Source organism: Engystomops pustulosus, chromosome 2, assembly GCF_040894005.1.
Source record: "Engystomops pustulosus chromosome 2, aEngPut4.maternal, whole genome shotgun sequence".
NCBI lineage: Eukaryota > Metazoa > Chordata > Amphibia > Anura > Leptodactylidae > Engystomops > Engystomops pustulosus.
In genome coordinates, this window is record NC_092412.1 from 260,288,301 (window position 1) to 260,312,613 (window position 24,313).

A 24,313-nucleotide genomic window follows, 5' to 3' on the forward strand; every position below is an offset into this window, starting at 1 on the left:
CTCTTGGTCTAATGAGGTAACATGATTAGCACCTGGTCCTTAGACTAACTGCCCCCCACCCCCCTCTGTTGTTCCCCTCCCCTCATATGCTACTTGGTTTCCGGTGTCACTTGAATCTTGGTGTATGATATTGTTATATTTGTTACTTCATGCTGGGAATGTGCAGGGCAGATCAGGGGATACTTGGGAGAAGAAATATTCGGATAGGAATATGCTGCTATTGAGACCAACACGCCTGCGTTTCTCCTGTGACCTCCTCCGTTTGCAGCATATGTTGTGGTGGATCGCTGCATCCAAGCAGCAGAGCCAGTCTGGCTCCTATTGCCAGCCCTCTGACACCAGGGTCAAGGCAGAGGTAATATCAAACTTCACAACAGAATCCTCATCACAGCCAAACAATCCACCGCCTTGTGCGCCCCTCAGGGTCGTTTACAGCTTGTTACCTGTTGATGTTTTGGACTATTTCTGCCATGAAATAGACTGTGAGTTTTGCAAAGACTCCCGTTGTCTCCAGCATGATCTCCGCCATGCCGCTAACATCAAGGGCCTCCTCTTCACCATCCGCCTTGGGATCAGTTACCACACACATACCGGGAGGTCTCTCAGGGGGATCTCTACACCGCGGCCTCCCCCTCTTCTTACAGCCGGCGGCCTCCTGACCATACAGGAGGGAGTGGACTGAGCTGTAGGTCAGACGGTGATCACATGACCCAGCCAAGCCTAATAAGAAGATCTAGAGGTCAGACGGTGATCACATGACCCAGCCAAGCCTAATAAGAAGATCTAGAGGTCAGACATTGATCACATGACCCAGCCAGGCCTAATAAGAAGATCTAGAGGTCAGACGGTGATCACATGACCCAGCCGTGCCTAATAAGAAGATCTAGAGGTCAGACGGTGATCACATGACCCAGCCAAGCCTAATAAGAAGATCTAGAGGTCAGACGGTGATCACATGACCCAGCCAAGCCTAATAAGAAGATCTAGAGGTCAGACGGTGATCACATGACCCAGCCAGGCCTAATAAGAAGATCTAGAGGTCAGACGGTGATCACATGACCCAGCCAAGCCTAATAAGAAGATCTAGAGGTCAGGCGGTGATCACATGACCCAGCCGTGCCTAATAAGAAGATCTAGAGGTCAGACGGTGATCACATGACCCAGCCAAGCCTAATAAGAAGATCTAGAGGTCAGACGGTGATCACATGACCGAGCCAAGCCTGCTTATAAGAAGGTCCTGAGGTCAGTGACCGGGAATAAACCAAATCGCACGACTGTTTTTGGTCCAAATATCTCCAGAGAAAGTTTTATTTATTCATCTTTATTTAGTGACTACAGACACAAGACGCCAGTGATTTTCTTTCATTATGAATCCTCGTTGCGTCTAAGAGAAATAGTCAATGGGGTCGTCCTTAGTCTGATGCAGCAGGAATGCGCTCAGGCCCGGCTTCAGTAGTCCACTGAATGTGAACGGCTCGTAGATTCTCAGATGAGCGTAGTCCTCCCCTCCGAGCCAGACCTGAGAAGAGACAGGGGGACAGGTGACGGGTCAGGAGGAGAGACAGGGGGACAGGTGACAGGTCAGGAAGAGAGACAGGGGGACAGGTGACAGGTCAGGAGGAGAGACAGGGGGACAGGTGACAGGTCAGGAGGAGAGACAGGGGGACAGGTGACAGGTCAGGAAGAGAGACAGGGGGACAGGTGACGGGTCAGGAGGAGAGACAGGGGGACAGGTGACAGGTCAGGAGGAGAGACAGGGGGACGGGTGACAGGTCAGGAGGAGAGACAGGGGGACAGGTGACAGGTCAGGAGGAGAGACAGGGGGACAGGTGACAGGTCAGGAAGAGAGACAGGGGGACAGGTGACAGGTCAGGAGGAGAGACAGGGGGACAGGTGACGGGTCAGGAGGAGAGACAGGGGGACAGGTGACGGGTCAGGAGGAGAGACAGGGGGACAGGTGACGGGTCAGGAGGAGAGACAGGGGGACAGGTGACGGGTCAGGAGGAGAGACAGGGGGACAGGTGACGGGTCAGGAGGAGAGACAGGGGGACAGATGACGGGTCAGGAGGAGAGACAGGGGGACAGGTGACGGGTCAGGAGGAGAGACAGGGGGACAGGTGACGGGTCAGGAGGAGAGACAGGGGGACAGGTCAGGAGGAGAGACAGGGGGACGGGTGACGGGTAAGGAGGAGAGACAGGGGGACGGGTGACGGGTCAGGAGGAGAGACAGGAGGACGGGTGACGGGTCAGGAGGAGAGACAGGAGGGGACACAGAGGGACAGGTGACAGGAGGGGACACAGAGGGACAGGTGACAGGAGGGGACACAGAGGGACAGGTGACAGGAGGAGACATAGAGGAACAGGTGACAGGAGGAGACACAGAGGGACAGGTGACAGGAGGGGACACAGAGGGACAGGTGACAGGACAGGAGGAGACACAGAGGGACAGGTGACAGGAGGAGACACAGATGGACAGGTGACAGGAGGAGACACAGAGGGACAGGTGACAGGACAGGAGGAGACACAGAGGGACAGGTGACAGGAGGGGACACATAGGGACAGGTGACAGGAGGAGATACAGAGGGACAGGTGACAGGAGGGGACACAGAGGGACAGGTGACAGGAGGGGACACAGAGGGACAGGTGACAGGAGGGGACACAGAGGGACAGGTGACAGGAGGAGACACAGAGGGACAGGTGACAGGAGGAGACACAGAGGGACAGGTGACAGGAGGAGACACAGAGGGACAGGTGACAGGAGAGGACACAGAGGGACAGGTGACAGGAGGGGACACAGAGGGACAGGTGACAGGAGGGGACACAGAGGGACAGGTGACAGGACAGGAGGGGACACAGAGGAACAGGTGACAGGAGGAGACGCAGGGGGATGGGTGACAGGAGGGGAGGGGACACAGAGGGACAGGTGACAGGAGGAGACACAGAGGGACAGGTGACAGGAGGAGACACAGAGGGACAGGTGACAGGAGGGGACACAGAGGGACAGGTGACAGGAGGAGACACAGAGGGACAGGTGACAGGAGGGGACACAGAGGGACAGGTGACAGGAGGGGACACAGAGGGACAGGTGACAGGAGGGGACACAGAGGGACAGGTGACAGGACAGGAGGAGACACAGAGGGACAGGTGACAGGACAGGAGGAGACACAGAGGGACAGGTGACAGGAGGGGACACAGAGGGACAGGTGACAGGACAGGAGGAGACACAGAGGGACAGGTGACAGGAGGAGACACAGAGGGACAGGTGACAGGAGGGGACACAGAGGGACAGGTGACAGGAGGAGACACAGAGGGACAGATGACAGGAGGGGACACAGAGAGACAGATGACAGGAGGGGACACAGAGGGACAGGTGACAGGAGGGGACACAGAGGGACAGGACAGGAGGAGACACAGAGGGACAGGTGACAGGAGGGGACACAGAGGGACAGGTGACAGGAGGGGACACAGAGGGACAGGTGACAGGAGGGGACACAGAGGGACAGGTGACAGGAGGGGACACAGAGGGACAGGTGACAGGAGGAGACACAGAGGGACAGATGACAGGAGGGGACACAGAGGGACAGGTGACAGGAGGGGAGACAGAGGGACAGGTGACAGGAGGAGACACAGAGGGACAGATGACAGGAGGGGACACAGAGGGACAGGTGACAGGACAGGAGGGGACACAGAGGGACGGGTGACAGGACAGGAGGAGACACAGAGGGACAGGTGACAGGAGGAAACACAGAGGGACAGGTGACAGGAGGAGACATAGAGGGACAGGTGACAGGAGGGGACACAGAGGGACAGGTGACAGGAGGAGACACAGAGGGACAGATGACAGGACAGGAGGAGACACAGAGGGACGGGTGACAGGACAGGAGGAGACACAGAGGGACAGGTGACAGGAGGGGACACAGATGGACAGGTGACAGGAGGGGACACAGAGGGACAGGTGACAGGAGGAGACACAGAGGGACAGGTGACAGGAGGAGACACAGAGGGACAGGTGACAGGAGGGGACACAGAGGGACAGGTGACAGGAGGAGACACAGGGGGACAGGTGACAGGAGGGGACACAGAGGGACAGGTGACAGGAGGGGACATAGAGGAACAGGTGACATGACAGGAGGAGACACAGAGGGACAGGTGACAGGACAGGAGGAGACACAGAGGGACAGGTGACAGGAGATGACACAGAGGGACAGGTGACAGGAGAGGACACTGAGGGACAGGTGACAGGACAGGAGGGGACACAGGGGGACAGGTGACAGGAGGGGACACAGAGGGACAGGTGACAGGACAGGAGGGGACACAGATGGACAGGTGACAGGACAGGAGGGGACACAGAGGGACAGGTGACAGGAGGAGACACAGAGGGACAGGTGACAGGAGGGGACACAGAGGGACAGGTGACAGGACAGGAGGAGAGACAGGGGGACGGGTCAGGAGGAGAGACAGAGGGACAGGTGATAGGTCAGGAGGAGAGACAGGGGGACGGGTCAGGAGGAGAGACAGGGGGACGGGTCAGGAGGAGAGACAGGGGGACGGGTGACGGGTCAGGAGGAGAGACAGGGGGACGGGTGACGGGTCAGGAGGAGAGACAGGAGGGGACACAGAGGGACAGGTGACAGGAGGGGACACAGAGGGACAGGTGACAGGAGGGGACACAGAGGGACAGGTGACAGGAGGAGACATAGAGGAACAGGTAACAGGAGGAGACACAGAGGGACAGGTGACAGGAGGGGACACAGAGGGACAGGTGACAGGACAGGAGGAGACACAGATGGACAGGTGACAGGAGGGGACACAGAGGGACAGGTGACAGGAGGGGACACAGAGGGACAGGTGACAGGAGGGGACACAGAGGGACAGGTGACAGGAGGAGACACAGAGGGACAGGTGACAGGAGGGGACACAGAGGGACAGGTGACAGGAGGAAACACAGAGGGACAGGTGACAGGACAGGAGGAGACACAGAGGGACGGGTGACAGGACAGGAGGGGACACAGAGGGACAGGTGACAGGAGGGGACACAGAGGGACAGGTGACAGGAGGGGACACAGAGGGACAGGTGACAGGAGGAGACACAGAGGGACAGGTGACAGGAGGGGACACAGAGGGACAGGTGACAGGAGGGGACACAGAGGGACAGGTGACAGGAGGGGACACAGAGGGACAGGGGACAGGAGGGGACACAGAGGGACAGGTGACAGGAGGGGACACAGAGGGACAGGTGACAGGAGGAGACACAGAGGGACAGGTGACAGGAGGGGACACAGAGGGACAGGTGACAGGACAGGAGGGGACACAGAGGGACAGGTGACAGGAGGGGACAAAGAGGGACAGGTGACAGGAGGGGACACAGAGGGACAGGTGACAGGAGGGGACACAGAGGGACAGGTGACAGGAGGAGACACAGAGGGACAGGTGACAGGAGGGGACACAGAGGGACAGATGACAGGAGGGGACACAGAGGGACAGGTGACAGGACAGGAGGAGACACAGAGGGACAGGTGACAGGAGGGGACACAGAGGGACAGGTGACAGGACAGGAGGAGACACGGAGGGACAGGTGACAGGAGGGGACACAGAGGGACAGGTGACAGGAGGGGACACAGAGGGACAGGTGACAGGAGGGGACACAGAGGGACAGATGACAGGAGGGGACACAGAGGGACAGGTGACAGGACAGGAGGAGACACAGAGGGACAGGTGACAGGAGGAGACACAGAGGGACGGGTGACAGGACAGGAGGAGACACAGAGGGACAGGTGACAGGAGGGGACACAGAGGGACAGGTGACAGGAGGGGACACAGATGGACAGGTGACAGGAGGGGACACAGAGGGACAGGTGACAGGAGGGGACACAGAGGGACAGATGGCAGGAGGAGACACAGAGGGACAGGTGACAGGAGGGGACACAGAGGGACAGGTGACAGGAGGAGACACAGAGGGACAGGTGACAGGACAGGAGGAGACACAGAGGGACAGGTGACAGGAGGGGACACAGAGGGACAGGTGACAGGAGGAGACACAGAGGGACAGGTGACAGGAGGGGACACAGAGGGACAGGTGACAGGACAGGAGGGGACACAGAGGGACAGGTGACATGACAGGACGAGACACAGAGGGACAGGTGACAGGAGGAGACACAGAGGGACAGGTGACAGGACAGGAGGGGACATAGAGGGACAGGTGACAGGTGGGGACACAGAGGGACAGGTGACAGGACAGGAGGGGACATAGAGGGACAGGTGACAGGAGGGGACACAGAGGGACAGGTGACAGGAGGGGACACAGAGGGACAGGTGACAGGAGGAGACACATAGGGACAGGTGACAGGAGGAGACACAGAGGGACAGGTAACAGGAGGAGACACAGAGGGACAGGTGACAGGAGGAGACACAGAGGGACAGATGACAGGACAGGAGGAGACACAGAGGGACGGGTGACAGGACAGGAGGAGACACAGAGGGACAGGTGACAGGAGGGGACACAGATGGACAGGTGACAGGAGGGGACACAGAGGGACAGGTGACAGGAGGGGACACAGAGGGACAGGTGACAGGTGGGGACACAGAGGGACAGGTGACAGGAGGGGACACAGAGGGACAGGTGACAGGAGGGGACACAGAGGGACAGGTGACAGGAGGGGACACGGAGGGACAGGTGACAGGAGGAGACACAGAGGGACAGGTGACAGGAGGGGACACAGAGGGACAGGTGACAGGAGGACACACAGAGGGACAGGTGACAGGAGGAGACACAGAGGGACAGGTGACAGGAGGGGACACAGAGGGACAGGTGACAGGAGGAGACACAGAGGGACAGGTGACAGGAGGGGACACAGAGGGACAGGTGACAGGAGGAGACACAGAGGGACAGGTGACAGGAGGAGACACGGAGGGACAGGTGACAGGAGGAGACACAGAGGGACAGGTGACAGGAGGGGACACAGAGGGACAGGTGACAGGAGGACACACAGAGGGACAGGTGACAGGAGGGGACACAGAGGGACAGGTGACAGGACAGGAGGGGACACAGAGGGACAGGTGACAGGAGGAGACACAGAGGGACAGGTGACAGGAGGAGACACAGAGGGACAGGTGACAGGAGGGGACACAGATGGACAGGTGACAGGAGGGGACACAGAGGGACAGGTGACAGGAGGAGACACAGAGGGACAGGTGACAGGAGGGGACACAGAGGGACAGGTGACAGGAGGGGACACAGAGGGACAGGTGACAGGAGGGGACACAGAGGGACAGGTGACAGGAGGGGACACAGAGGGACAGGTGACAGGAAATGAGGGGACACAGAGGGACAGGTGACAGGAGGAGACACAGAGGGACAGGTGACAGGACAGGAGGAGACACAGAGGGACAGGTGACAGGAGGGGACACAGAGGGACAGGTGACAGGAGGAGACACAGAGGGGCAGGTGACAGGAGGAGACACAGAGGGGCAGGGGAGAGGAGGAGACACAGAGGGACAGGTGACAGGAGGAGACACAGAGGGACAGGTGACAGGAGGGGACACAGAGGGACAGGTGACAGGAGGGGACACAGAGGGGCAGGTGACAGGAGGAGACACAGAGGGACAGGTGACAGGAGGGGACACGGAGGGACAGGTGACAGGAGGGGACACAGAGGGACAGGTGACAGGAGGAGACACAGAGGGACAGGTGACAGGAGGGGACACAGAGGGACAGGTGACAGGAGGAGACACAGAGGGACAGGTGACAGGAGGGGACACAGAGGGACAGGTGACAGGAGGGGACACAGAGGGACAGGTGACAGGAGGGGACACAGAGGGACAGGTGACAGGAGGAGACACAGAGGGACAGGTGACAGGAGGGGACACAGAGGGACAGGTGACAGGAGGGGACACAGAGGGACAGGTGACAGGAGGGGAGACAGAGGGACAGGTGACAGGAGGGGACACAGAGGGACAGGTGACAGGAGGGGACACAGAGGGACAGGTGACAGGAGGGGACACAGAGGGACAGGTGACAGGAGGGGACACAGAGGAACAGGTGACAGGAGGAGACACAGAGGGACAGGTGACAGGAGGGGACACAGAGGGACAGGTGACAGGAGGAGACACAGAGGGACAGGTGACAGGAGGGGACACAGAGGGACAGGTGACAGGAGGAGACACAGAGGGACAGGTGACAGGAGGGGACACAGAGGGACAGGTGACAGGAGGGGACACAGAGGGACAGGTGACAGGAGGAGACACAGAGGGACAGGTGACAGGAGGAGACACAGAGGGACAGGTGACAGGAGGGGACAAAGATGGACAGGTGACAGGAGGGGACACAGAGGGACAGGAGACAGGAGGGGACACAGAGGGACAGGTGACAGGAGGAGACACAGAGGGACAGGTGACAGGAGGAGACACAGAGGGACAGGTGACAGGAGGAGGCACAGAGGGACAGGTGACAGGAGGGGACACAGAGGGACAGGTGACAGGAGGGGACACAGAGGGACAGGTGACAGGACAGGAGGAGACACAGAGGGACAGGTGACAGGAGGGGACACAGAGGGACAGGTGACAGGAGGAGACACAGAGGGACAGGTGACAGGAGGAGACACAGAGGGACAGGTGACAGGAGGAGACACAGAGGGACAGGTGACAGGAGGAGACACAGAGGGACAGGTGACAGGAGGAGACACAGAGGGACAGGAGACAGGACAGGAGGGGACACAGAGGGACAGGTGACAGGAGGAGACACAGAGTGACAGGTGACAGGAGCGGACACAGAGGGACAGGTGACAGGACAGGAGGGGACACAGAGGGACAGGTGACATGACAGGACGAGACACAGAGGGACAGGTGACAGGAGGGGACACAGAGGGACAGGTGACAGGAGACACAGAGGGACAGGTGACAGGAGGAGACACAGAGGGACAGGTGACAGGACAGGAGGGGACACAGAGGGACAGGTGACAGGAGGAGACACAGAGTGACAGGTGACAGGAGCGGACACAGAGGGACAGGTGACAGGACAGGAGGGGACACAGAGGGACAGGTGACATGACAGGACGAGACACAGAGGGACAGGTGACAGGAGGGGACACAGAGGGACAGGTGACAGGAGACACAGAGGGACAGGTGACAGGAGGAGACACAGAGGGACAGGAGACAGGACAGGAGGGGACACAGAGGGACAGGTGACAGGAGGAGACACAGAGTGACAGGTGACAGGAGCGGACACAGAGGGACAGGTGACAGGACAGGAGGGGACACAGAGGGACAGGTGACATGACAGGACGAGACACAGAGGGACAGGTGACAGGAGGGGACACAGAGGGACAGGTGACAGGAGACACAGAGGGACAGGTGACAGGAGGAGACACAGAGGGACAGGTGACAGGAGGGGACACAGAGGGACAGGTGACAGGAGGAGACACAGAGGGACAGGTGACAGGAGGGGACACAGAGGGACAGGTGACAGGAGGGGACACAGAGGGACAGGTGACAGGAGGAGACACAGAGGGACAGGTGACAGGAGGAGACACAGAGGGACAGGTGACAGGAGGGGACAAAGATGGACAGGTGACAGGAGGGGACACAGAGGGACAGGAGACAGGAGGGGACACAGAGGGACAGGTGACAGGAGGAGACACAGAGGGACAGGTGACAGGAGGAGACACAGAGGGACAGGTGACAGGAGGAGGCACAGAGGGACAGGTGACAGGAGGGGACACAGAGGGACAGGTGACAGGAGGGGACACAGAGGGACAGGTGACAGGACAGGAGGAGACACAGAGGGACAGGTGACAGGAGGGGACACAGAGGGACAGGTGACAGGAGGAGACACAGAGGGACAGGTGACAGGAGGAGACACAGAGGGACAGGTGACAGGAGGAGACACAGAGGGACAGGTGACAGGAGGAGACACAGAGGGACAGGAGACAGGACAGGAGGGGACACAGAGGGACAGGTGACAGGAGGAGACACAGAGTGACAGGTGACAGGAGCGGACACAGAGGGACAGGTGACAGGACAGGAGGGGACACAGAGGGACAGGTGACATGACAGGACGAGACACAGAGGGACAGGTGACAGGAGGGGACACAGAGGGACAGGTGACAGGAGACACAGAGGGACAGGTGACAGGAGGAGACACAGAGGGACAGGTGACAGGACAGGAGGGGACACAGAGGGACAGGTGACAGGAGGGGACACAGAGGGACAGGTGACAGGTCAGGAGGGGACACAGAGGGACAGGTGACAGGAGGGGACACAGAGGGACAGGTGACAGGAGGGGACACAGAGGGACAGGTGACAGGAGGGGACACAGAGGGACAGGTGACAGGAGGAGACACAGAGGGACAGGTGACAGGAGGAGACACAGAGGGACAGGTGACAGGAGGAGACACATAGGGACAGGTGACAGGAGGAGACACAGAGGGACAGGTGACAGGAGGAGACACAGAGGGACAGGTGGCAGGAGGGGACACAGAGGGACAGGTGACAGGAGGGGACACAGAGGGACAGGTGACAGGAGGGGACACAGAGGGACAGGTGACAGGAGGGGACACAGAGGGACAGGTGACAGGAGGGGACACAGAGGGACAGGTGACAGGAGGAGGCACAGAGGGACAGGTGACAGGAGGGGACACAGAGGGACAGGTGACAGGAGGAGACACAGAGGGACAGGTGACAGGAGGAGACACAGAGGGACAGGTGACAGGAGGGGACACAGAGGGACAGGTGACAGGAGGGGACACAGAGAGACAGGTGACAGGACAGGAGGGGACACAGAGGGACAAGTGACAGGACAGGAGGAGACACAGAGGGACAGGTGACAGGTGGGGACACAGAGGGACAGGTGACAGGAGGGGACACAGAGGGACAGGTGACAGGAGGGGACACAGAGGGACAGGTGACAGGAGGGGACACAGAGGGACAGGTGACAGGTGGGGACACAGAGGGACAGGTGACAGGAGGGGACACAGAGGGACAGGTGACAGGAGGGGACACAGAGGGACAGGTGACAGGAGGGGACACAGAGGGACAGGTGACAGGAGGAGACACAGAGGGACAGGTGACAGGAGGGGACACAGAGGGACAGGTGACAGGAGGGAACACAGAGGGACAGGAGACAGGAGGGGACAGAGGGACAGGTAACAGGAGGGGACACAGAGGGACAGGAGACAGGAGGGGACACAGAGGGACAGATGACAGGACAGGAGGGGACACAGAGGGACAGGTGACAGGAGGAGACACAGAGGGACAGGTGACAGGAGGGGACACAGAGGGACAGGTGACAGGAGGGGACACAGAGGGACAGGTGACAGGAGGGGACACAGAGGGACAGGTGACAGGAGGGGACACAGAGGGACAGGTGACAGGACAGGAGGAGACACAGAGGGACAGGTGACAGGAGGAGACACAGAGGGACAGGTGACAGGACAGGAGGAGACACAGAGGGACAGGTGACAGGAGGAGACACAGAGGGACAGGTGACAGGAGGGGACACAGAGGGACAGTTGACAGGAGGGGACACAGAGGGACAGGTGACAGGAGGAGACACAGAGGGGACAGGTGACAGGAGGAGATACAGAGGGACAGGTGACAGGAGGAGACACAGAGGGACAGGTGACAGGAGGGGACACAGAGGGACAGGTGACAGGAGGAGACACAGAGGGACAGGTGACAGGAGGAGACACAGAGGGACAGGTGACAGGAGGGGACACAGATGGACAGGTGACAGGAGGGGACACAGAGGGACAGGTGACAGGAGGGGACACAGAGGGACAGGTGACAGGACAGGAGGGGACACAGAGGGACAGGTGACAGGAGGGGACACAGAGGGGCAGGTGACAGGAGGAGACACAGAGGGACAGGTGACAGGAGGGGACACAGAGGGACAGGTGACAGGACAGGAGGGGACACAGAGGGACAGGTGACAGGACAGGAGGAGACACAGAGGGACAGGTGACAGGAGGAGACACAGAGGGACAGGTGACAGGAGGAGACACAGAGGGACAGTTGACAGGAGGGGACACAGAGGGACAGGTGACAGGAGGAGACACAGAGGGGCAGGTGACAGGAGGAGACACAGAGGGGCAGGTGACAGGAGGAGACACAGAGGGACAGGTGACAGGAGGAGACACAGAGGGACAGTTGACAGGAGGAGACACAGAGGGACAGGTGACAGGAGGAGACACAGAGGGACAGGTGACAGGAGGAGACACAGAGGGACAGGTGACAGGAGGGGACACAGATGGACAGGTGACAGGAGGGGACACAGAGGGACAGGTGACAGGAGGGGACACAGAGGGACAGGTGACAGGAGGAGACACAGAGGGACAGGTGACAGGAGGGGACACAGAGGGACAGGTGACAGGAGGGGACACAGAGGGACAGGTGACAGGAGGGGACACAGAGGGACAGGTGACAGGAGGAGACACAGAGGGACAGGTGACAGGAGGGGACACAGAGGGACAGGTGACAGGAGGAGACACAGAGGGACAGGTGACAGGAGGGGACACAGAGGGACAGGTGACAGGAGGAGACACAGAGGGACAGGTGACGGGAGGAGACACAGAGGGACAGGTGACAGGACAGGAGGAGACACAGAGGGACAGGTGACAGGAGGAGACACAGAGGGACAGGTGACAGGAGGGGACACAGAGGGACAGGTGACAGGAGGGGACACAGAGGGACAGGAGACAGGAGGGGACACAGAGGGACAGAGAGGGACAGGTGACAGGAGGAGACACAGAGGGACAGGTGACAGGAGGGGACACAGAGGGACAGATGACAGGAGGGGACAGAGAGGGACAGGTGACAGGAGGAGACACAGAGGGACAGGTGACAGGAGGGGACACAGAGGGACAGGTGACAGGAGTAGACACAGAGGGACAGGTGACAGGAGGGGACACAGAGGGACAGGTGACAGGAGGGGACACAGAGGGACAGGTGACAGGAGGGGACACAGAGGGACAGGTGACAGGAGGAGACACAGAGGGACAGGTGACAGGAGGGGACACAGAGGGACAGGTGACAGGAGGGGACACAGAGGGACAGGTGACAGGAGAGGACACAGAGGGACAGGTGACAGGAGGAGACACAGAGGGACAGGTGACAGGAGGAGACACAGATGGACAGGTGACAGGAGGGGACACAGAGGGACAGGTGACAGGAGGGGACACAGATGGACAGGTGACAGGAGGGGACACAGAGGGACAGGAGACAGGAGGGGACACAGAGGGACAGGTGACAGGAGGAGACACAGAGGGACAGGTGACAGGAGGAGACACAGAGGGACAGGTGACAGGAGGGGACACAGAGGGACAGGTGACAGGAGGAGACACAGAGAAGAAAGGTGACAGGAGGAGACACAGAGGGACAGGTGACAGGAGGAGACACAGAGGGACAGGTGACAGGAGGGGACACAGAGGGACAGGTGACAGGAGGAGACACAGAGGGACAGGTGACAGGAGGAGACACAGAGGGACAGGTGACAGGAGGGGACACAGAGGGACAGGTGACAGGAGGGGACACAGAGGGACAGGTGACAGGAGGGGACACAGAGGGACAAGTGACAGGAGGGGACACAGAGGGACAGGTGACAGGAGGGGACACAGAGGGACAGGTGACAGGAGGGGACACAGAGGGACAGGTGACAGGAGGAGACACAGAGGGACAGGTAACAGGAGGGGACACAGAGGGACAGGTGACAGCAGGACAGGAGGGGACACAGAGGGACAGGTGACAGCAGGACAGGAGGAGAGACAGAGGGACAGGTGACAGGAGGGGACACAGAGGGACAGGTGACATGAGGAGACACAGAGGGACAGGTGACAGGAGGAGACACAGAGGGACAGGTGACAGGAGGAGGCACAGAGGGACAGGTGACAGGAGGGGACACAGAGGGACAGGTGACAGGAGGAGACACAGAGGGACAGGTGACAGGAGGGTAGACAGGGTGACAGGTGACAGGTCAGGAGGAGAGACAGGGGCACGGGTGACAGGTCAGGAGGAGAGACAGGGGGACGGGTGACAGGTCAGGAGGAGACACAGAGGGACAGATGACAGGGGGACAGGTGACAGGAGGAGACACAGAGGGACAGGTGACAGGAGGAGACACAGAGGGACAGGTGACAGGAGGAGACACAGATGGACAGGTGACAGGAGGGGACACAGAGGGACAGGTGACAGGAGGGGACACAGATGGACAGGTGACAGGAGGGGACACAGAGGGACAGGAGACAGGAGGGGACACAGAGGGACAGGTGACAGGAGGAGACACAGAGGGACAGGTGACAGGAGGAGACACAGAGGGACAGGTGACAGGAGGGGACACAGAGGGACAGGTGACAGGAGGAGACACAGAGAAGAAAGGTGACAGGAGGAGACACAGAGGGACAGGTGACAGGAGGAGACACAGAGGGACAGGTGACAGGAGGGGACACAGAGGGACAGGTGACAGGAGGAGACACAGAGGGACAGGTGACAGGAGGAGACACAGAGGGACAGGTGACAGGAGGGGACACAGAGGGACAGGTGACAGGAGGGGACACAGAGGGACAGGTGACAGGAGGGGACACAGAGGGACAAGTGACAGGAGGGGACACAGAGGGACAGGTGACAGGAGGGGACACAGAGGGACAGGTGACAGGAGGGGACACAGAGGGACAGGTGACAGGAGGAGACACAGAGGGACAGGTAACAGGAGGGGACACAGAGGGACAGGTGACAGCAGGACAGGAGGGGACACAGAGGGACAGGTGACAGCAGGACAGGAGGAGAGACAGAGGGACAGGTGACAGGAGGGGACACAGAGGGACAGGTGACATGAGGAGACACAGAGGGACAGGTGACAGGAGGAGACACAGAGGGACAGGTGACAGGAGGAGGCACAGAGGGACAGGTGACAGGAGGGGACACAGAGGGACAGGTGACAGGAGGAGACACAGAGGGACAGGTGACAGGAGGGTAGACAGGGTGACAGGTGACAGGTCAGGAGGAGAGACAGGGGCACGGGTGACAGGTCAGGAGGAGAGACAGGGGGACGGGTGACAGGTCAGGAGGAGACACAGAGGGACAGATGACAGGGGGACAGGTGACAGGAGGAGACACAGAGGGACAGGTGACAGGAGGAGAGACAGGGGGACAGGTGACAGGTCAGGAGGAGAGACAGGGGGATGGGTGACAGGTCAGGAGGAGAGACAGGGGGACGGGTGACAGGTCAGGAGGAGAGACAGGGGGATGGGTGACAGGTCAGGAGGAGAGACAGGGGGACAGGTGACAGGTCAGGAGGAGAGACAGGGGGACGAGTGATGGGTCAGGAGGAGAGACAGGGGGACGAGTGACGGGTCAGGAGGAGAGACAGGGGGTCTGGAGGAAAGACAAGGGGACGGGTGACAGGTCAGGAGGAGAGACAGGGGGACAGGTGACGGGTCTGGAGGAAAGACAGGGGGACGGGTGATGGGTCAGGAGGAGAGACAGGGGGTCAGGAGGAGAGACAGGGGGAGGGGTGACAGGTCAGGAGGAGAGACAGGGGGATGGGTGACAGGTCAGGAGGAGAGACAGGGGGACGGGTGACAGGTCAGGAGGAGAGACAGGGGGACAGGTGACAGGTCTGGAGGAGAGACAGGGGGACGGGTGACAGGTCTGGAGGAGAGACAGGGGGACGGGTGACAGGTCAGGAGGAGAGACAGGGGGACAGGTGACGGGTCTGGAGGAAAGACAGGGGGACGGGTGATGGGTCAGGAGGAGAGACAGGGGGTCAGGAGGAGAGACAGGGGGACGGGTGACGGGTCAGGAGGAGAGACAGGGGGACGGGTGACAGGTCTGGAGGAGAGACAGGGGGACGGGTGACGGGTCTGGAGGAAAGACAGGGGGACGGGTGACAGGTCAGGAGGAGAGACAGGGGGACAGGTGACGGGTCTGGAGGAAAGACAGGGGGACGGGTGATGGGTCAGGAGGAGAGACAGGGGGTCAGGAGGAGAGACAGGGGGAGGAGTGACAGGTCAGGAGGAGAGACAGGGGGATGGGTGACAGGTCAGGAGGAGAGACAGGGGGACGGGTGACAGGTCTGGAGGAAAGACAGGGGGAGGGGTGACAGGTCTGGAGGAGAGACAGGGGGACGGGTGACAGGTCATTAGGAGAGACAGGGGGACAGGTGACGGGTCTGGAGGAAAGACAGGGGGACGGGTGATGGGTCAGGAGGAGAGACAGGGGGACAGGTGACAGGTCTGGAGGAGAGACAGGGGGACGGGTGATGGGTCAGGAGGAGAGACAGGGGGTCAGGAGGAGAGACAGGGGGACGGGTGACAGGTCTGGAGGAGAGACAGGGGGACGGGTGACAGGTCAGGAGGAGAGACAGGGGGACAGGTGACGGGTCTGGAGGAAAGACAGGGGGACGGGTGACAGGTCTGGAGGAGAGACAGGGGGACGGGTGACGGGTCTGGAGGAAAGACAGGGGGACGGGTGATGGGTCAGGAGGAGAGACAGGGGGTCAGGAGGAGAGACAGGGGGAGGGGTGACAGGTCAGGAGGAGAGACAGGGGGATGGGTGACAGGTCAGGAGGAGAGACAGGGGGACGGGTGATAGGTCTGGAGGAAAGACAGGGGGAGGGGTGACAGGTCAGGAGGAGAGACAGGGGGACGGGTGACAGGTCAGGAGGAGAGACAGGGGGACGGGTGACGGGTCTGGAGGAAAGACAGGGGGACGGGTGATGGGTCAGGAGGAGAGACAGGGGGTCAGGAGGAGAGACAGGGGGACGGGTGACAGGTCTGGAGGAGAGACAGGGGGACGGGTGACAGGTCAGGAGGAGAGACAGGGAGACAGGTGACGGGTCTGGAGGAAAGACAGGGGGACGGGTGATGGGTCAGGAGGGGAGACAGGGGGTTAGGAGGAGAGACAGCGGGACGGGTGACAGGTCTGGAGGAGAGACAGGGGGACAGGTGACGGGTCTGGAGGAAAGACAGGGAGACGGGTGATGGGTCAGGAGGAGAGACAGTTGGACGGGTGACAGGTCAGGCTGGAGGCTCAGCTCATGGTGTGAGTGGAGGGGACCCCTATATTTGTCATATGGGGGATGTTAAAGAATAACGTAAGATGTAGATTTACATCGTCCCATGGTCAAGCACCGGAGATCACTTACCTTCACAAAGAAGTTCAGTCCATTGACAAGCTGAACTCTGTAGCTGATGGCCTGATAATCTATGGCATTGACCTTCGATTGCTCCAGAAACTGAGTTTTTACCTAAAATAGAAAGGAAAGGGGGTGTTAATCTCTATTCTTATTATGGAGGGGGGGGGGGCGGCTATGCTATATTTGCTTTGGGGAGTCAGAGGGTATTTGGGTTATGTGGGGAGAACAACCTGGTCATTAAAGGACATCTTGTAAACCAAGCACTGACATCCTGGTGTGCGACTCCTCTGGCAGGAGCTTCTTATGCCCTGTTTTTTTTAAAGGGCTTTAAAAATTATGCAAATGACCCTGAGGGACTTCAGGCTCATTGGAAGCTTAAATAATAGTGAATCCTGTCAGAGGTGACACCAGTCTGTCAGTGCTTGGTTTATAATCCTTCATCCTGGAGGTAGATGTCCTTTAATGAACAGTATGTGTCACCCGTGATCCTCGGTACCCGTGCCTGCTGCTGTCCCCGCTCCCCTAGGTCCATACTCACCTCTCCTGGCTACAGATTCCGCGCCGGCCCCATCCTGGTCCCAAATCTGCTTCCTAAGTAGGTCACACGCTGCCGATGCTAGGGTGCGCGCGCCTGACTTTTCAGGAATTTAAAGGGCCAGCGTCCTCCTAATCGGCGCTGTCATTCCCGGCTCTGCTTTATAGCCCGGAGACTCCCAGCAATCCCTGGGATTTTCAAGTCCTTATACTGAAGAGAAAGCCATCCATGTTTCCTGAGCGTTTCCAGATGCCTCCGTGTTCCTGTGGCGATACTGTACTCCTGTGGCGGTCCGGTGTTGTTGTGGCAGTCCGGTATTCCTATGGCGGTCCGGTATCCGAGGTCCTGCCTATACAAGGTCCTGCCTATAGGAGGTCCTGCTTATCCAAGGTCCTGCCAGTCATCCTTCCGAGGTCCTGCCAGCCATCCTTCCGAGGTCCTGCCAGCCGTCCTTCCGAGGTCCTGCCATCCCGTGGTTCCACCTTCCCATGATTCCTACTCTGGTGATCTGTCCCTGTGGTCCCTACCTTGGCTGCCACCGTGGGCCTAATTGCACCCGTGGAGCGAGCTGGTGGCTCCCCGCCGCAGCAAGACCATCCCGCTTTGCGGCGGGCTCTGGCGAAGACCAGGAGTCCACTTAGACTGCGCTCCCGGGTTATGGCTGGTATTGTTATCCCCCGCGGTGGTCCAGGGAGTTCACAGACTTTGGCCTCAGAGACTCTTCCCACACCCCAGTGCGTGACAGTATGTATTATACAGGAGCATAGTGTGGGACATGATTGTTATCCAGGAGACGCTGTACTGTAAGTTATTGTAGTATTTTTAGTGCATAGTGTGGAGATTGATCAAGAAGAACTATTATTTAGATTATTCTACCAGAACGGAGAACAGGATGGACCAGGCTCACACAGAGAGAAGAGGATATGATTTAAGTGATGTCTACCCCTGCTGGATGGGAGCAATAGGCAGAAAAGTTATTTATTCTTCATTTCTATATGTAGAGTAGTCATTGCTGGTATACATTTTTGTGTGTGGTATATTCATTGCTGATATATTTACATTATATTCACTGCAGGTATATATTTATGTGTATGTGTATATTCATGTGTGTGCGTTGAAAAGTGTACATGATGTATTTATGGGTATATGTGTGTAATACACAGTGTAGGTGTGTCTATGTGTATTCTCTGGTTTATGTATATAGGCATACCTCCCAACATCTGTGAAACGGAAAGAGGGACAAAATGATCCCCCTAAGCCACACCCCCAATCACTCCCTGGCCACGCCCCAAATTTTAGCCATATTATAATAATAAAAATGATCTCAATAAAAAAAAAAAAAATACTATCCTCATTGGGATTAGAACCCGGAACCTGCAGTGTCCATGTGCAATAAAGTCACAGTGCCCCAACCCACTGAGCTATAATCTCAGTGATTATCTAGGTGTAGAATTTTGGTAACTAAGAACTATGACTACTGTTACACTGTGACACAGATTTACTGCCTTGGAATATAGGGAGGGATCTTCTCAGAGATTATTGTAATTATTGAGACTATTATTATTATTATTATTATTATTATGGAGATTATTATTATTATTATTATTATTATTATTATTATTATTATTATTATTGAGATGATTATTATTATTTTTACTATTATTAATAATCATCTCCATAATAATAAAAATAATAAAATTTATAATAATAATAATAATAATAATAATAATAATAATAGTCTCAATAATTACAATAATAATCTCTGAGAAGATCCCTCTCTATATATCAGTGCATTAGTCTGTGTCACAGTGTAAATGGCAGATAACACTTCTTAGTTACCAGAAATCCTCTGCTCTGTATCACTGGGCTTATAGCTCAGTTAGTTAAGCTCCTGTCTATGGTGCAGAGGGTCCCAGGTTCGAATCTCAGCCTGGCCGAAACTTTATGTAATTTAATTATATAAATAGCTTGTGTCTGGGGAAGCCCTGGAGACCATATATGGACAGATACTGATCTGACCTGATGACGTGGTCCCTGCTCTCCGCTAAGCCGACACTTCTCTGAAAAGGATTCCCTGCCCGATGTCTGCTCTGGGGAAGCCTAGGAGATGCAGTGACCGTATATGGACAGATACTGATCTGACCTGATGACGTGGTCCCTGCTCTCCGCTAAGCCGACACTTCTCTGAAAAGGATTCCCTGCCCGATGTCTGCTCTGTGGAACCCTAGGAGATCCAGTGATCTGACCTGATGACGTGGTCCCTGCTCTCCGCTAAGCCGACACTTCTCTGAAAAAGATTCCCTGCCCGATGTCTGCTCTGGGGAACCCTAGGAGATGCAGTGACCATATATGGACAGATGGTGATCTGACCTGATGACGTGGTCCCTGCTCTCCGCTAACCCGACACTTCTCTGAAAAGGATTCCCTCCCGATGTCTGCTCTGGGGAACCCTAGGAGATGCAGTGACCATATATGGACAGATACTGATCTGAAGCTGATGACGTGGTCCCTGCTCTCTCTGCTAACCCGACACTTCTCTGAAAAGGATTCCCTCCCGATGTCTGCTCTGGGGAACCCTAGGAGATGCAGTGACCATATATGGACAGATGCTGATCTGAAGCTGATGACGTGGTCCCTGCTCTCAGCTAAGCCGACACTTCTCTGAAAAGGATTCCCTGCCCGATGTCTGCTCTGGGGAACCCTAGGAGAAGCAGTGACCATATATGGACAGATACTGATCTGAAGCTGATGACGTGGTCCCTGCTCTCTCTGCTAAGCCGACACTTCTCTGAAAAGGATTCCCTCCCGATGTCTGCTCTGGGGAACCCTAGGAGATGCAGTGACCATATATGGACAGATACTGATCTGACCTGATGACGTGGTCCCTGCTCTCTCCACTAAGCCCGACACTTCTCTGAAAAGGATTCCCTGACCGATGTCTGCTCTGGGGAAGCCTAGGAGATGCAGTGACCATATATGGACAGATGCTGATCTGACCTGATGACGTGGTCCCTGCTCTCAGCTAAGCCGACACTTCTCTGAAAAGGATTCCCTGCCCGATGTCTGCTCTGGGGAACCCTAGGAGATCCAGTGACCGTATATGGACAGATACTGATCTGACCTGATGACGTGGTCCCTGCTCTCTCAGCTAAGCCCGACACTTCTCTGAAAAGGATTCCCTCCCGATATCTGCTCTGGGGAACCCTAGGAGATGCAGTGACCATATATGGACAGATACTGATCTGACCTGATGACGTGGTCCCTGCTCTCCACTAAGCCCGACACTTCTCTGAAAAGGATTCCCTGCCCGATGTCTGCTCTGGGGAAGCCTAGGAGATGCAGTGACCATATATGGACAGATGCTGATCTGACCTGATGACATGGTCCCTGCTCTCCGCTAAGCCGACACTTCTCTGAAAAGGATTCCCTCCCGATGTCTGCTCTGGGGAACCCTAGGAGATGCAGTGACCATATATGGACAGATGCTGATCTGACCTGATGACGTGGTCCCTGCTCTCAGCTAAGCCGACACTTCTCTGAAAAGGATTCCCTGCCCGATGTCTGCTCTGGGGAACCCTAGGAGATGCAGTGACCATATATGGACAGATACTGATCTGAAGCTGATGACGTGGTCCCTGCTCTCCGGCTGAGACGACACTTCTCTGAAAAGGATTCCCTCCCGATGTCTGCTCTGGGGAAGCCTAGGAGATGCAGTGACCATATATGGACAGATGCTGATCTGACCTGATGACGTGGTCCCTGCTCTCCGCTAAGCCCGACACTTCTCTGAAAAGGATTCCCTCCCGATGTCTGCTCTGGGGAACCCTAGGAGATGCAGTGACCATATATGGACAGATACTGATCTGACCTGATGACGTGGTCCCTGCTCTCTCCACTAAGCCCGACACTTCTCTGAAAAGGATTCCCTGCCCGATGTCTGCTCTGGGGAACCCTAGGAGATGCAGTGACCATATATGGACAGATACTGATCTGAGCTGATGACGTGGTCCCTGCTCTCCGCTAAGCCCGACACTTCTCTGAAAAGGATTCCCTGCCCGATGTCTGCTCTGGGGAACCCTAGGAGATGCAGTGACCATATATGGACAGATACTGATCTGAAGCTGATGATGTGGTCCCTGCTCTCTCTGCTAAGCCGACACTTCTCTGAAAAGGATTCCCTGCCCGATGTCTGCTCTGGGGAACCCTAGGAGATCCAGTGACCATATATGGATAGAGATCTGAAGCTGATGACGTGGTCCCTGCTCTCCGCTAAGCCGACACTTCTCTGAAAAGGATTCCCTCCCGATGTCTGCTCTGGGGAACCCTAGGAGATGCAGTGACCATATATGGACAGATGCTGATCTGAGCCTGATGACGTGGTCCCTGCTCTCCGCTAAGCCCGACACTTCTCTGAAAAGGATTCCCTGCCCGATGTCTGCTCTGGGGAACCCTAGGAGATGCAGTGACCATATATGGACAGATGCTGATCTGAAGCTGATGACGTGGTCCCTGCTCTCCGCTAAGCCCGACACTTCTCTGAAAAGGATTCCCTGCCCGATGTCTGCTCTGGGGAACCCTAGGAGATGCAGTGACCATATATGGACAGATACTGATCTGACCTGATGACGTGGTCCCTGCTCTCCGCTAAGCCCGACACTTATCTGAAAAGGATTCCCTCCCGATGTCTGCTCTGGGGAAGCCTAGGAGATGCAGTGACCATATATGGACAGATGCTGATCTGAAGCTGATGACGTGGTCCCTGCTCTCCGCTAAGCCGACACTTCTCTGAAAAGGATTCTCTCCCGATGTCTGTAGAAGCCATTCTGTACTATCAGTTCAGTCTTTCAAAGTATTTACTATGCGGACACAGCGCCGGGACACAGCGGGACCTGGGGGGAGAATCCGTGACAATCTCATAGCTGCCCGTGACGCGGGGCAGAGGTACGAAAAACGGGAAAGTCCCGTCAAAATGGGGACGGTTGGGAGCCATGATATAGGTCATGTTACAAAGTTTGAATCAGAGCCAATTTGAGTGTTATTACATCACTCCTGAACTCCTGTGGTCAAGGTGTATATTGCTGAACTAGATTGGGTGCAGAGGAGAGTAGCCCCTGGGTGACAAATCCTCAGTCAGTAGTGACCTCCTTTGGCAGCATTAAAAATTCAGAAACTAAAACAGTCTCCTACTCCCTAAAATAATTCCCTATATCACCACATTGGATTCATTAGATACATCCCTCTTCCCCATGTATTCCTTATGTACAATCTTATGTGGTCCCCCCCCCCCCCAGCAGCTCTGGGCTCCGGCAATTGCCCAAGGATGCCCGGTGCTGGCGCCGGCCCTGGAGACACCACAGAGATGATACAACATAATTTTGTAGCAGTATAGACACAGTATCAGAGACACAAAGTGATGTCACTTACCAAGGCACAGAGGGCTTGTACCTCAGGATTGGCCGGCATCTCTGGACCCAGTCCTCCAACAAATAAAAATGGCTCCTCCTGTCCATATGTGCAATGCCCTGGAATAATAGCAAGAAGAAATAATAGAGCAATGTGAGAGGCGGCCATAGTGAGTGCTAGCTCTGCAGCCTATACACAGGGCTGTATCCACCTGCTTATATATCCCTGGACTGTACCACTGAGTTATGGGAGGGGGAACTGACCTTACTGCACAAACATTCTTGTCTATAAGGAAATGTTTGCATTCCTCTGTGTATCTGCCGGGGACATAAAAAGGTAATTTTCCATATAAGACTGGGTGGCATGAGCAAACAAAAATGAGCTAACATCTCTCAGGCCCTTTAATAAAACCCCATTATACACACATAACCATAAAAACGCACAGACTCATTTTTTGATGGGTATAAAAGATGGTCACAGCTTTATTTAATTAACAATTCAAAATCTTTAACTCGTAAAGGAACTTGATTGTAAAATCGTAAAATCCCCACAGTCACACATGGCGGGGGCACCATCCCCACTGTCACACATGGAGGAGTCACCATCCCCACTGTCACACATGGCGGGGGCACCATCCCCACTGTCACACATGGAGGGGGGCACCATCCCCACTGTCACACATGGTGGGGGCACCATCCCCACTGTCACACATGGTGGGGGGCACCATCCCCACTGTCACACATGGCGGGAGCACCATCCCCACTGTCACACATGGTGGGGGGCACCATCCCCACTGTCACACATGGCGGGAGCACCATCCCCACTGTCACACATGGTGGGGGGCACCATCCACACTGTCACACATGGCGGGGGCACCATCCCCACTGTCACACATGGTGGGGGGCACCATCCCCACTGTCACACATGGCGGGAGCACCATCCCCACTGTCACACATGGTGGGGGGCACCATCCACACTGTCACACATGGCGGGGGCACCATCCCCACAGTCACACATGGCGGGGGCACCATCCCCACAGTCACACATGGAGGGGGCTCCATCCCCACAGTCACACATGGAGGGGGCACCATCCCCACAGTCACACATGGAGGGGGCACCATCCCCACAGTCACACATGGAGGGGGCACCATCCCCACAGTCACACATGGAGGGGGCACCATCCCCACTGTCACACATGGCGGGGGCACCATCCCCACAGTCACACATGGAGGGGGCACCATCCCCTGTCACAC

The 24,313-nt window shown here is 57.1% G+C and overlaps 1 protein-coding gene across 1 annotated transcript; it reads right to left on the reverse strand.

Annotated features, from left to right (window-relative positions):
- Window positions 1-1,277: 1,277 nt before the first annotated feature.
- LOC140116827 (cystatin-A1-like) lies at window positions 1,278-23,264 on the reverse strand. The gene is made up of 3 exons (XM_072133263.1): window positions 23,082-23,264; window positions 17,132-17,233; window positions 1,278-1,519 (listed from the first exon to the last, which is right to left on the reverse strand). Exons 1-3 carry the CDS (start codon window positions 23,226-23,228, stop codon window positions 1,385-1,387), a joined length of 384 nt encoding a protein of 127 aa, XP_071989364.1. The 5' UTR covers window positions 23,229-23,264; the 3' UTR covers window positions 1,278-1,384.
- Window positions 23,265-24,313: the final 1,049 nt, after the last annotated feature.

Coding starts and splice junctions, on each gene's coding strand:
- LOC140116827 (XM_072133263.1), bottom strand. CDS start 23,228: ATGGCCGCCTCTCACATTGCTCTATTATTTCTTCTTGCTATTATTCCA. Junction 17,234..23,081: donor TACAAGCCCTCTGTGCCTTG/GTAAGTGACATC, acceptor TTTCTATTTTAG/GTAAAAACTCAGTTTCTGGA. Junction 1,520..17,131: donor GACTGAACTTCTTTGTGAAG/GTAAGTGATCTC, acceptor GTCTCTTCTCAG/GTCTGGCTCGGAGGGGAGGA.